Source organism: Budorcas taxicolor, chromosome 15 (assembly GCF_023091745.1).
Source record: "Budorcas taxicolor isolate Tak-1 chromosome 15, Takin1.1, whole genome shotgun sequence".
In the NCBI taxonomy this organism is placed as follows: domain Eukaryota; kingdom Metazoa; phylum Chordata; class Mammalia; order Artiodactyla; family Bovidae; genus Budorcas; species Budorcas taxicolor.
Genome location: NC_068924.1, coordinates 30,849,695 through 30,863,053, shown reverse-complemented (window position 1 = coordinate 30,863,053; position 13,359 = coordinate 30,849,695). Strand labels below are relative to the sequence as shown.

Sequence of the window (13,359 nt, the reverse complement as noted above, 5' to 3'; positions counted from 1 at the left end):
TTCCCCTGGAGAAGAAAATGGCAACCCACTCCAGCATTCTTACCCGGAGAATTCCATGGCCAGAGGAGCCTGGCAAGTTATATAGTCTGTGGGGTCGCAAAGAGTCGGACATGATTGAGTGAGTAACACTTTCACTTTGGGCATCAAAGCCCAAACTCCCAACCACTTCATTTTACCATCCCCTTACCTCCCCCACCTTAGCTCCTGAAGTTCAAACTGTGGTCTCTTTGACTCTTCCTTGCCTTCTCCCACTGAATCTACTCATGGGCTACACCAGCCAGCAGCCAGGTTCTGACCATTTCACCTGCTCATCCCCCACCATCCTCTCCTTCTCACTGCCACTATCAGTTCCATCAGCCCCTTTACTATCTGCCTCCTACAGGCTTTCTCTGGATTCTTCACATCCAATCCGTTCTCCACACTGAGGCCAATTATAACCCTAAACGTGTGTCTGTGTGCTCCTGCAGACCAGAAAGCTTGCCTTATTCATCTCTGTGCCCTCCACACAGAGCAGGGCGGGACTCGAGAGTTATGTGCTCAATAAACTGCCACTGAACCACACTGAAGCCCACTCAACTCTTACCACAGAAAATGGGAAATAAACGAAATGTCCCATCATAAGGAAATAGTTATCTAAAGTGTGGGTCATATACCCAAGTGGAATATTACTTAGGCATTTACAATGCTTATGAACAGTTTATAATAGTATTAAAAATATTTATGTAATAATATTAAGAGAAAGAAGCAGGATATAAAATTATATGTGTATCTATATGAAGGTTACAAGTAAGCAAATACAGAAAATAGGCAGGCACCGTGGAGTGATTGGAAGAAGAGGTTATTAAAGCCCATATTTATTAAGTGCTAATTATGGCCCATTCTAAGCACTTTATATGAATTGACTTACTTAATTCTGGAAACAACTTGATGAGAGAGATACTATCATCTCACCTTCATTTTACAGATAAGAAAACAGAAAAGTTAAAGGGCAGAGTCAGGATTCAAACCCCCAACCCCTGACTCCAGGGTCGGTTCCCTAACCACCGTACCACACCACCTCCCTCGGCCACGAGTGATTCACCGAGCTCGCAGCAGAGGTTGCCTTGACCAGGGGAACACTACATGATGCTCCTTTTCCTTCTCTCTGCTTTCTAATATAAATGGGCATGTATTCCTTTCATAACACATCGTTATAAAAAATAAAATTTCATTATCAAAACATGTCTTCCAATGAACAAGTAAAATCCAGACGGGTCTGATCTCCTCAAGATATGACCCTTCTAGCCCTTTCTCCCATCACGTCTCCTCTCATTTCACACAAGCTCACCTGGCTCACACTCTGCAGTTTCTTAGCTGAGCCTGTTCCAAGCTGTTCTCTCTAACTAGACCAGCAGTCTTAACCCTGCTGCCTGAGATCTATGGGCAGAAGTCAGTGGTCTGTGAACATTTGGCGGAAGAAAAATGGCATTATTTTCTCTAACCCCTAACTGAAATTTAGCATCCCCTTCAATTTGGAATAGAGGCCGTAAACCACAGTATATTAACAGTAACTGTGACTCTGTCATTGATAGACATCACAAGTGTTTTCAGATCATATTATAGTATTGCAGAGATCTTGAAATACCATTCACATTCATAATTACTTCGAAATTACACTAGTAGTTAGGCCTGATCCTAGGTCTGGCTATTCAGTACATTAATAAAGAAATATGTATATTTATATATCACTATCAAAATATTTTAATTGCATGTCTGTCACAGGAAAGAGAGTGGAGCTCAGAAGCATGCGTCACATTCCAGGTCATGTCAGAGACCCTGGGACAGCTGCCAAGTGTGGGTTCCTGGCTTCGCACAGGAGAGAATCCAAGAGCGAACCACAGTAAACTGAAAGTTTTACTCACAGAGGAAACGGGCAGAGTGGGGGCCATCTCAGAAGGCAAGAGAGGCTCCAGGGTAAGGGGTGGTCAGTTTTTATCGGGGTGGGTAATTTCACAGGCTAATGAGTGGGAGGAGCATTCCAGCTATTTGGGGGATGCAAGGGTGGTCAGTCGCATCCGACTCTGCAGCCCTATTGACTGTAGCCACCAGGCTCCTTTGTCCGTGGGATTTTCCTGACAAACATACTGGAGCGGGTTGCCATTTCCTTTTCCAGGGTTTCTTCCTGACCCAGGGATGGAACTTACACCTCCTACATCTCCTGCATAGCCATTGAGGAAGACCGATTTGGGGGAAGGGATGGGATTAGGGAAGGGGTGGGGATTTTCGGAAATTGGACCACTGCCCACTTTTTGACCTTTTACAGTTGTCCTTGGAACCACCAAGGTGCCTGGGATGTGTAAATTAGCTTCTGAATGTTACAATAAGCATATACTGAGGCTCAAGGTCAAGTGGAAGGCTGCTCCTCTGCTATCTTAAATCTAGTTCATTCTAATCAGTTTATGTAGTGTCCTCGGGCTACGTCATTCTTTTAAAGGTGCCCTGCCCCTTTCCTGTCTCATTTCCATATAATTGTTTTCCCTCCTTATCCTATCTATGCAATTCTATTTGTTTAAAAACACTTTTCTGAGAAGGAGTACTTTAGCACCCGTAAACTACCATGGTCTATGTCTTCTCTTGCCCTTCTGTCTGGAAAACTCCTACTGATCCTCCAGTGCCCAGCTCAGTTCTTGCCCATAGGCAAGAAAGCACCACTCCCTCTCGATATTCACATCCCACTGTGGTTCTGAGTCAGCTCTATGCTGGAAAGATCAATTTCCCTGTTCTCTGAATTCCTGGCCTGCTTCTGCCCCAAGCTAGGTTTTTTCGCCAGGTCTCAATACAGAGAAAAGTGAAAGTAAAGTGGCTCAGTCTTGTCTGACTCTTTGTGACCCCATGCACTGTAGCCCACCAGGCTCCTCCATCCATGGAATTTTCCAGGCCAGAGTACTGGCGTGGGTTGCCATTTCCTTCTCCAGGGGATCTTCCTGACCCAGGGATCAAACCCGGGTCTCCCGCATTGCAGGCAAACACTTTTACTGTCTGAGCCACCAGGTAAACCCCAATACGAAGAAGCTTCTCCTAAAAAAAATTATTAGAGAAAGTCACAATCCTTTATTCTCAATTTCAAAATCCCAAAAGCTCTCACAGTGGATGGTATCATCAAACTCATTTAGCAGCAAAATCTGATCTAAATAGATAGATGTGAAGAAGATATTTATAATATGTGACTATCTGAATGTAAGTATGCATTTGATTTTGAGAGTGGGGTTCAGCCCCAAGCCCCATCTGAAATGCTATTTAATGTATAGTATAAGCAGGACATGACCTTTATAGAACCTGAAAGATTCTGAAATCTAAACACATCTGGTCTCGAGGGTCTGGGGACCTGTGTCTTTGTGAGTGTCCATCTCCCATTTCCCACTGCATCTGAAACTCCTTGAAGGTAGGGGTCACAGCTATTCAGTCCTGGCAAAAAGGAATTACTCAATAGATGCTTGCTCCACTGAATCAAAATGATCCAAAATGAGTGCAATGAAAGTGAATTATCATCTTCCCAGCAGCTGGAGCCTGGGGAATTCCTGGGACCTGGGAACTGTTCTTTCATTCCCTATGAAGGATGCCTGCTTGGTAGAAATGAAAATTAGTTATAGATGACCTCGGCTCTAAAACTTCCTGAACCCCAATGCTGCAGGCCCCAGTCATCCCGTGAGGATCTCTGAGCAGTCTGAGGGATGGAAGGGAGGGAGGGGCACTCTCCTTCTGCCTCCCAGGGAGCACTGGAGATGTGAGTGATGTTGCCATGGCAACCAAGTTTGCCAGCCAGCAGAGGAGTTGGAAGGCAACTGCCGGAGCAGCTGCAGGAATAAAACACCACGATGGGGTGCTGTGAGGGGGGAAACTTCCTCCCCTGCAGACACCAGCTCAGGCTCGGATGCGAAGCCTCCTTAGACACCTGGGCTGGACTGGAGGAGCCGATGGGAACTTAACTGTCTCTGAGTCTTCACAGGGAGGGGAAGGGTCTAGCTATGATGCATATGGTCCAGAGTAGTTACTCACAGGCTCACTAACTTCAAGTCCTCCAGGGAAGGGGTAGCCTCCTGGGTGGGGACGAGAAAACTGGGGCCTCGTCACTTACAGTTCGGTGCTTTCGGAGATCCTGTGATAAATTATCAGGGCCACGGGGAGCTGAGAGCAACGTGGAGCAGAGGCCGGGAGAGCTCACATAAAAACACTTTAGGGTGCTGAAGCCCGAGTGGAGCGGTGGTAGGGCAAGGTGTCTCTGTGTGCCTGGTCATGCTGTGCACTGAGCCCAGAGCAGAACCCTGACCGTCCGAGCGAGGCAAACAACCGCCTCCATCAGCACCAAGGACCGTCTGTCTCCTCCTTGTGCCAGAGCCTCCAGAGCACGGTCCACTCTCAGCCCTGTGAATGGACCAGGACCTAAAAGGATGGCCTTGCTGACTTCCAAGCCGAGAGGGGAAATGGGAGGGTAGAGTGCCAGGTCTCTGCACCTTCATGCCCCAGGATGGATACCTCCCTGGTCAGAGTGACCCAGAGTATCTGAGATCTCAAAACTGCCACTGGCTGTCACAGGGATGAAATCAACAACATGGGGAATATAGTCAATAATAATGTAACATCTTTGTACGGTGACAGATGGTAACTAGACTTATCATGGCGATCATTTTGTAATACATAGAAATATCAAATCACTGTAATACACAGCAGCAAACAACAGTGTTGCAGGTCAATTATCTTTCAAACACAAACAAACCAGCTCATAGGAAAGAAATTAGATTTGTGCTCACCAGAGGTGGGGAGTGCTCGGAGGGGCAATTAGATGAAGACTGTCAAAAGGTACAAACTTCTAGTTATAAAAAAACTAGGCAGGCAAAGTACATGATTAGTATAATTAACACTGCTATATGTTCTATATGAAAGTCCAGAAAGTAAATCCTAAGAGTTCTCATCACAAGGAAAAATTTTTTTCTATTTCTTCAATTTTGTATCTATGTGAGATGATGGATATTCACTAACTTTACTGTGATAACCATTTCATGATATGTTCAGTTCAGTTCAGTTGCTCAGTCGTGTCCAACTCTTTGCGACCCCATGAATCGCAGCACCCCAGGCCTCCCTGTCCATCACCAACTCCCAGAGTTCACCCAAAGTCATGTCTGTCAAGTCAGTGATGCCATCCAGCCATCTCATCCTCTGTCATCCCTTTCTCCTCCTGCCCTCAATCCCTCCCAGCATCAGAGTCTTTTCCAATGAGTCAACTCTTCACATGAGGTGGCCAAAGTATTAGAGTTTCAGCTTCAGCATCATCCCTTCCAAAGAACACCCAGGACTGATCTCCTTTAGAATGGACTGGCTTGACCTCCTTGCAGTCCAAGGGACTCTCAAGAGTCTTCTCCAGCACCACAGTTCCAAAGCATCAATTCTTCGGCACTCACCTTTCTTCACAGTCCACCTCCCACATCCATATATGACCACTGGAAAAACCATAGCCTTGACTAGACAGACCTTTGTTGGCAAAGTAATGTCTCTGCTTTTGAATATGCTATCTAGGTTGGCCATAACTTTTCTTCCAAGGAGTAAACGTCTTTTAATTTCATGGCTGCAATCACCACCTGCAGTGATTTTGGAGCCCCCAAAAATAAAGTCTGACACTGTTTCCACTGTTTCCCCATCTATTTCCCATGAAGTGATGTGACCAGATGCCATGATCTTCATTTTCTGAATGTTGAGCTTTAAGCCAACCTTTTCACTCTCCTCTTTCACTTTCATCAAGAGGCTTTTGAGTTCCTCTTCACTTTCTGCCATAAGGGTGGTGTCATCTGCATATCTGAGGTTATTGATAATTCTCCCAGCAATCTTGATTCCAGCTTGTGCTTCTTCCAGCCCAGCGTTTCTCAGCATTATGTTGCATACCTTGAACTTATACAGTGCAGTATGTCAGTTATATCTCAACAAAACTGGAAGGAAAAGAAACACCTGCCTTTGGCTCCTGTCACCAATGATGTACCACTCAAAGCCTCAGCCCTAGATCACCACAGAAGCAGCAACACCATTTATAGGGACTTCACACGTGCAAGCACCAGGGACCCCAAAGCCTTACAATCATCCCATGAAGGAGGGGTTACATTACTAGTTCTATTACTGATAATACTACTAATAGGTGAAATTTATTAAGAGTTCACCTGACTCCTGGCACTGCTCTACGTGTTCTAAGTGCATTATCTCAGTCCTTGCAGCAACCTCGTGAAGTGAGAACTCATAGTATTCCCATTTTACAAATGGGGAGTCCAAGGCTCAGGTGATAATTCTGTGATGGTGGTAAACCCAAGATTAGGATCTTGAACACTGTTCTACACTGCTTTCCAGTCCCCATTGCCACAGCCCCCACAAACACTCTGTTTTAGTCAGGCCCAGCTATCATTGTGCCCCAAAGTACCCCATTTTTTTTGCTGCCTCAAGCATACTATTAAGCCTTCTGTGTGGATGCCCTCTTCCCTTTGCCTCACCTGTCAATCATTCCAAAGCCTGGCCCAGAGGCCTTACCTGACCACCCAGCCCCATCTGTGACCTATTTCTGAACTCCCTCTGCTCTTCTCTGAGCCACTCCCTGGCAAGCCCACAGCAGAGCTACTGAGATTTCTGTCACTTTTCAGATGTGTGGTCTCAGCTCTCCTCTGGGAAAGACTGTGAGCCTCAGTTTTCCCCTTCTGTAAAAGGAGGCAGTGGAGCCAGGTGATTTCTTCAGTTCAGTCACTCAGTCGTATCTGACTTTTTGCAACTCCATGGACTGCAGCATGCCAGGCTTCCCTGTCCATCACCAACTCCTGGAGCTTGCTCAAACTCATGTCCATCGAGTCAGTGATGCCATGCAACCATAACCTCCTCCACTGTCCCCCTTTCCTCCTGATTTCTCAGCACTGTAATTCAATGTGTCTCTGAGTCCCTATTATGTATATGTGATGTGGGCAGCTGAGGAAAGGGGAGCAGGGAACACTTGTCGAATGACACATCGCTATTTGGATGCCTTCTCTTCTGGCTTCTCACCTTCTCCCTTATGCTGACTTGGAGTCTTTCTAGAGAGCTGACGGAGGAACGTTAGCCCTGTTGCCAAAATATTGGCTCTCTGTGCACCAACGCCAAACAGAAACACCGGGGCAGAGTTATAGAGGAGAAGGAAAGAGTGCCTTTATTTCTTTGCCATGCAAAGAGGGAGCACCAGAGGCTAATGCCTCAATAACTATGGCCCCCTCTCTGGGTAACAGGGAGAGGTTATCCAGTCAGGCAGGAGTATGCAATAAGGATCAAGGCAGTAACAGTCTTGCATTCTTCTTTCTTCTTCAAAGTTTCAAAAGAGTGGGGTTGCTGACAAGATTAGGGTATGTGCAGGGTCTTAGGAGGTCCAGTTTACTCATTGGAAAAGACCTTGATGCTGGGAAAGATTGAGAGCAAAAGGAGAAGGGCATGGCAGAGGATGAGTTGGTTGGAGAGCATCACTTGAGGAACATGAATCTTTGCAAACTCTGGGAGATAGAGGAGCCTGGAGTGCTGCAGTCGAGTTCAAGTCAGTTCAGCTCAGTCATTAGGTCATGCCTGACTCTTTGCAACCCCATGGACTGCCGCACACCCGGCTTCCCTGTCCTTCACCATCTCCCAGAGTTTGCTCAAACTCATGTCCATTGACTCAGTGAGGCCATCCAACTATCTCATCCTCTATCGTCCCCTCTCCTGCTGCCTTCAATCTCTCCCAGCATCAGGGTCTTTTCCAGTGGAGTCGCAGAGAGTCAGACATGACGTAGTGACTGAACAACAACAGGTGGTTTCCTGCCTGCTCCTCTCCTGAAGAGCAACTGTTGTGCCCTTTGGAACTCAGAGGTCATGGAGGCTGGAGTCTTGCCTATGAGAAATGAGAGGCAGAAAGGCTTCCATGCCCAGGAGCCCCACAGGGCCCTGCTTGGCATCAGCCCTTACTTACTAGAAACAGCTCTGGATTGCTGGAGGTCATGCACGTGGAGCCTTTGAGAAGCTCAGAAGCCTGTGCAGGAGGGGCAGCCAGGCAGCCGGAACCTCACGCTCTCTGCCCATCACTGGGGCCTCGGGGGGCCTGAGAACCAGGCACCTTTGGGTTTCCAGGGGAAACGGTGTGGACAGGTGATAGCATGCTTGGCCTCACAGGGACAAACCCAGGCAGAGGCGAGGGGCTGACAAGAAGCCTCTTGCTTTCAGCTCTGCAGTAAATTAAACCTCAAACTGGCTCTGACAGTGGTAGGCACAGTGCCTCCGGGTGTCTGGGTGATAAGGGGGTGGCGCTTAGTTAAGCTCTAATATGTTTGCCACAGGAGACTCAGGGATCTATAGGAACAGAGGAGGGCGAGGCCTGTGGGAGCTGCCTGCACAAGAAAGGCCGAGATGGAGATAAGATACGGGAGGAAGGAGGGAAGGGACAGGCGGGCCAGGAGGTGACCTGATAGGTCTTGTCCAGCCCTCTTATTTCAGATCTGTGGGCCGCGCAGAGGGAGCCGGGAAATCAAACATCAAGAAGCCCGAGGCGATGATGGTGACCAGGCAGAGAAGTGGAGGGGATCAGACGTGGGTCTGAGGGAGCTTTATAGGTGACCTTCACTTTAGATAAACTCACTGCATGAAAATCTATGTGAACCAGATAGAAGCGAGGTGGTTTGCTACTTGTATCTTTCCAGTGTCCGAGTGAGTGAAAGTGTTAGCCACTCGGTTGTGTCCGACTCTGCGATCCCGTGGACTGTAGCCCACCAGGCTCTTCTGTCCATGGCATTCTCCAGGCAAGAATACGGCAGTTAGCATCCATTCCCTTCTCCAGGGAACCCAGGTTGTTACTGATTAACAACCCATGTGATACTTTCCACCTCCCAGTCTCCCTTTCAACCATCAAATGAGAAGGCTGAACTCCACACCCCAGCATCTTCAGTTTTACACTTCATCATCTTTGATTCTGAAATTGCCATTGCTTCTCTTGATGACACACCTGCCCCAAGTGTGACTCATTATTTGTGCAGTTTTTGAAACTTGCCTATTGCCAAAAGCAGGCACAAGGGTACCCTGTAGGATTGCTACCATCTTCACTTAACCCAGAGCCTCTGCTTTCTACAACCAAGAATGTCATCACTAGAATCTCTTTCATCTCTCTAAAGTGGCGTCCCCAGGCATAGGGTGACAGATGTGAGGTTGGGTGGGGGCGGTGGGGTTGGTCAGGGCCCCAGAGCCACTCAAATAGATTTAAATTACCAATGCAAATCAGCCCCTAGCCCAGGGGAGACACCACCACCAGGAGACCGAGCAGTAGCTGGCTCTGGGCAGCATATCGTGACTTCCAAAGGCTCAGAACTGTCGGATGCATCAACCCAGAAAAAGGGAAAGAGAGTGGAATATTCAATTATGATCGAGGCCCCAGGAGGCACCTGACGTTAAGACAGGCCATGTGAAAGGAGGCTGGGAGGTAGACTGGGCTGCCTGGGAGGGATGGCTGAACTCTGAGACAGAGGAGAGAGAGGGGTGATGGTAAGAGGTAGAGGAAGCCAAATCCAAGGGGGCGGGGGCATAAGGGATGTGTGGAGAGAATAGTGGAAGTGTTAGTTGCTCAGTTGTGTTCAGTTTGGTGACTCTCCTGGACTGTGTAGCTTGCCAGGCCCCTCTGTCCATGGAATTCTCCAGGCAAGAATACTGGAGTGGGTAGCCATTTGCTTCTCCAGGGGATCTTCCCAACCAAGAGATCAAACCCGGGTCTCACGCATTGTGGGCAGATTCTTTACCGTCTGAGCCACCAGAGAAGCCCGTGGAGAGAATAACCCAACGACAAAATCCACAGCTGCCACTTCCTAACTCCTTGGTATGTGTAGGCGCTAATGAACTCACCTGCACTGTCTCCTGTTGTGCTCCTAATGACCCTAGGAGGTGTTATCACCGAGGCACGAAACGGTTAAACAGCCTGTCCACAGTCACACAGCTCATAGGTAACACAGCCAGGTCAGTCTGATCATCCTACGCTGTCCCACAGTCTCTCCAAGTAGGGATAGCAGAGCTGTTGTTCCGCCTTCATCCTGGGATGCGGCCTCCTTCCCAACTCCTTCCCCCGCCCCACCACTGACCAGCGGTCCCGCCCCCCCCCCCCGCCCCCCGCTGACCAGCGGTCCCGCCCCACCATGCTTCAGCTAAAAGTGCTAATCCACCATCCTCTCTTCCCCTTACTGAGGGAGGGGAAAGTGGGGCTGGAAGCTTTCTATGAACTATCTGGGTGGTATTTAAAATCCATTGTGGGGGAGCAGTTTTGGCTTTAGATGAAAAGCCCTTGGGGTAGAAAGATCCAAAAGCCCTCTTTTCTAACAAATGCTAATCACGCCTCAAACACAGTGAGATATAAAAGCTGAACCAAGGGCCACTTGTTAGTAAAATACTTAGTGCCTAAAAGAAGGGCCTTAGAAAGATGCTCCAAAGCTCTGTATCACGGATTAAAGATATGTTTCCTTTATTCCCCTGATTCCTCTGGTTTAATATTTTAGATGTATTGACTCTGCTAAGCCCGGATCATTGGGAGAAGAAATTTACATCTGCTAATGACCCCCATCCTCAGAGGGCAATCCGCACTTTCTGTTCTGCAGGGGATGCTTTCTGTTCTGCAGGGGAAAGTCTGAAGAACGAAAGAAGAAGAAGAGAGGGAGCTGTTTTTTTTCCAAAGAACGGACTATGAGAACTATCTAGAAATCTGGATTCTTGTCTGAGACCTGCCCTCCTGGACAAAAAAAACACACCAAAGTATAGACAGGACCAGGAGGTTCACAGGAAGTCATTGCTGGTATTTCCACTTTCCTTTGGAAGATCCTGAGAAACCTGAATCTTCCTTTCACTGTACTAGAGTTTAACCTCTGTGATAACTGGAATTTCCATCTGTGCCTTACCCCCAATGTCTAGGACAGAGTACAGCAGGCACCCTCTAAATAGTTATTGACTGACCGAGTGAATAAATGAATGACAATTCCAAGTACCTGTCCCCCTAAGCTTCCTTCTGGAGGAATCTGTGTCCACAGATCTCACTGGCCTCAACAACTGCTTCATATGATAGGAATCCACCCTCAGTTTTTAGGAGTGGACTCTCTCCCCAAAAGTAGATCTCAGGTCAGCTGGGCAATGTCTGTGGCTTGTGAGACCAGCCAAGAGAAACTGGACAAATGAGATCTTCTGCCTTGGAACTCCAAACCAAGAGGCACGGGGTGGGGGGGGGGGGGGGGGCAGCTGCACACTGAAGACAGACTGTAAGCACCTGAGGGCAGGGACCCTCTCTACCTTGTTTCCTGCATCGCCCCCAACACAGGATATCCCGAGTTAGGCCCAAAATGGAGCTAATGTTCAGTAAAAGTTTCCCAAATGGGTAAACAAACTGTAAACTGGCATCATCATGGCACATGATGAATGAGCCAGGGAAACGAAAGCGCCAGAAGGCACAGAGCATGGATCTGATACAGCAGGAGCATTCCAGAAGCTGCGACACAGAGAGCCACTGCCTTCCTCCCTCCCTGCCCTCTTTGGATCCATACAGTATCCTCTTGATTGTACCTAAGCTAATGTAAATACGTTTCTTCTGCAATATTAATAGTCCAGATTAGAGCATCACTGGGCCCACATGCCAAAGACCACATGTCTGACATACCCACGTAAGCGAGTTGTTCTTTGGTTTGGTTTGGTTTTGCCATTGACTGTCACTAAAGGTTGATATGGATGGGAAAGGAAGAGATGGGACTTCCAGAGGCTTAAGGAACAAAGGCTATCATTTCTCTGGGCTGAGGGGCTCCCCTCCTTCTCTCTGTACTGGAGCAGTTCATCTACAGCTAAGCTACAAGCCATCACCCCACTAACCTGGAAGCTCATCTTGTTAAGCTGTCTAGATAATACCAGCAACACGCCAGAGAAGTGCAGGGGAGGTGGGACAGGCAAGACCCTGGGCTGGCAAGGCTATGATGCGAGTTCAGGGTCTAGGACTTGCATCTGACTACCTCTGGCACTGAGCGAGTTATCCAAAGTCTTTGAGCCTCAGTTTCTTGGTAAAGTTGGAATAACAACACTTAACTTTCTGGTTGCTGGAAGAAATAAAAGCAGTGCCCAGCACAAAGGAGGGGCTCCATTAGTGTGACTGGAGTGATCTACTACGTACGTCTATAAAGCACTGCAACTCACAGAGACCTTTCCTATTTTGCAAGTCATTTAAATCTCACAATGACTTGCAAAGGAGAGCCTAGCATTCCCATCTTACAGATGACGAAACTGAGGTTTAAAAGAATCACTGACTTGTCCAAGGTTATCCTCAAGAGCGAGTGGCCGAACTCCAGCCCGAGTCTCAGCTTCTTCTACAACACTGCCTTTGGCACAAGAAATCAAGACAGGAAGGAAACATGTGTCACACTCTGCTTCCCTGGGGCTGGCCAGCTCTCTCCTTTCTTAGCACCGCAAAAGGTGTCATCTAGGGATATGCGCGCACAATGTCCAGAAGATGAATGAATCGATACATGAAGGAATGAATGAGTGGGTAAAATGAAGGAATGAACACATTTCCTCCCTCAGCGCTACCCTACGTATGATTTACAACAAAGCCTGGGATCTTGTTCAGACTATGCCCTCAGGGCCTCCGGGCACACGGCTCTCTTCCTCTCTCGGGAGTCCCTGCATCGTAGGTCTGCCGACGGGCGCGGCTCACACCACCAGCCCCTCCTCTGCCAGCGGGGGAAGCCGAGGGCAGCCCTGCCCGCTCTACGTACTGGTTTCTGCCGTCTCGTACTCGCTGTCTCTGAGAAGCTCAAAGATGTCCACTTCGACCTTGGCCTTGCCCAGCCTCTCGGGAGCGCGGTTGATGCGGTTCTTGGCCAGGGTGATGGACAGCCGCTCCCCTCTGCTGCACTCCATGGGGTCATCCAAGATAGCGGCTGTGGGCAGGCAACCACATGGACACAGTTGGTACCCTCTACCGTTACCCTCCTCTGCTCCAGTCTCCCCCCCACTGCCACCTTCCACCTCCACCCTGCCATCCTCAAAACTGTCCAAAAGCAAGTCCTCTACCTGCTAAGGGTCTAGGCTTGAAGTCTGGTGTAGCATGAACTCTAATGGGACTAACCTCTTCAAGAACCCTGCAATATCACGGTAGGCCACCAGGGGTCCTACCTGTACGAGGCCCCTAGGTTCCGGAGTAGCGATACCCTTGGATATAGGCTTACATGCACACACGGGCACACCGCTGCAAAAGAAGGCAGATGGCGGCTCTGCTTTGAAAATAGTACTTCTGCGCATACGAGAAACTGTCCTCGAGGTCATACAGGGTTGAAGGAGGCCAGGTTTGAGAGGGAG

At 48.4% G+C, this 13,359-nt stretch overlaps 1 protein-coding gene across 1 annotated transcript in view; it reads right to left on the bottom strand.

Annotated features, from left to right (window-relative positions):
* Positions 1-13,359, bottom strand: part of GRIK4 (glutamate ionotropic receptor kainate type subunit 4) — a 343,900-nt gene that overhangs the window by 181,946 nt on the left and 148,595 nt on the right. Inside the window, exon 2 of the mRNA XM_052652431.1 lies at positions 12,777-12,941. Within this exon, the coding sequence (XP_052508391.1) occupies positions 12,777-12,941 (165 nt within the window). The remainder of the gene's footprint in view (positions 1-12,776; positions 12,942-13,359) is intronic.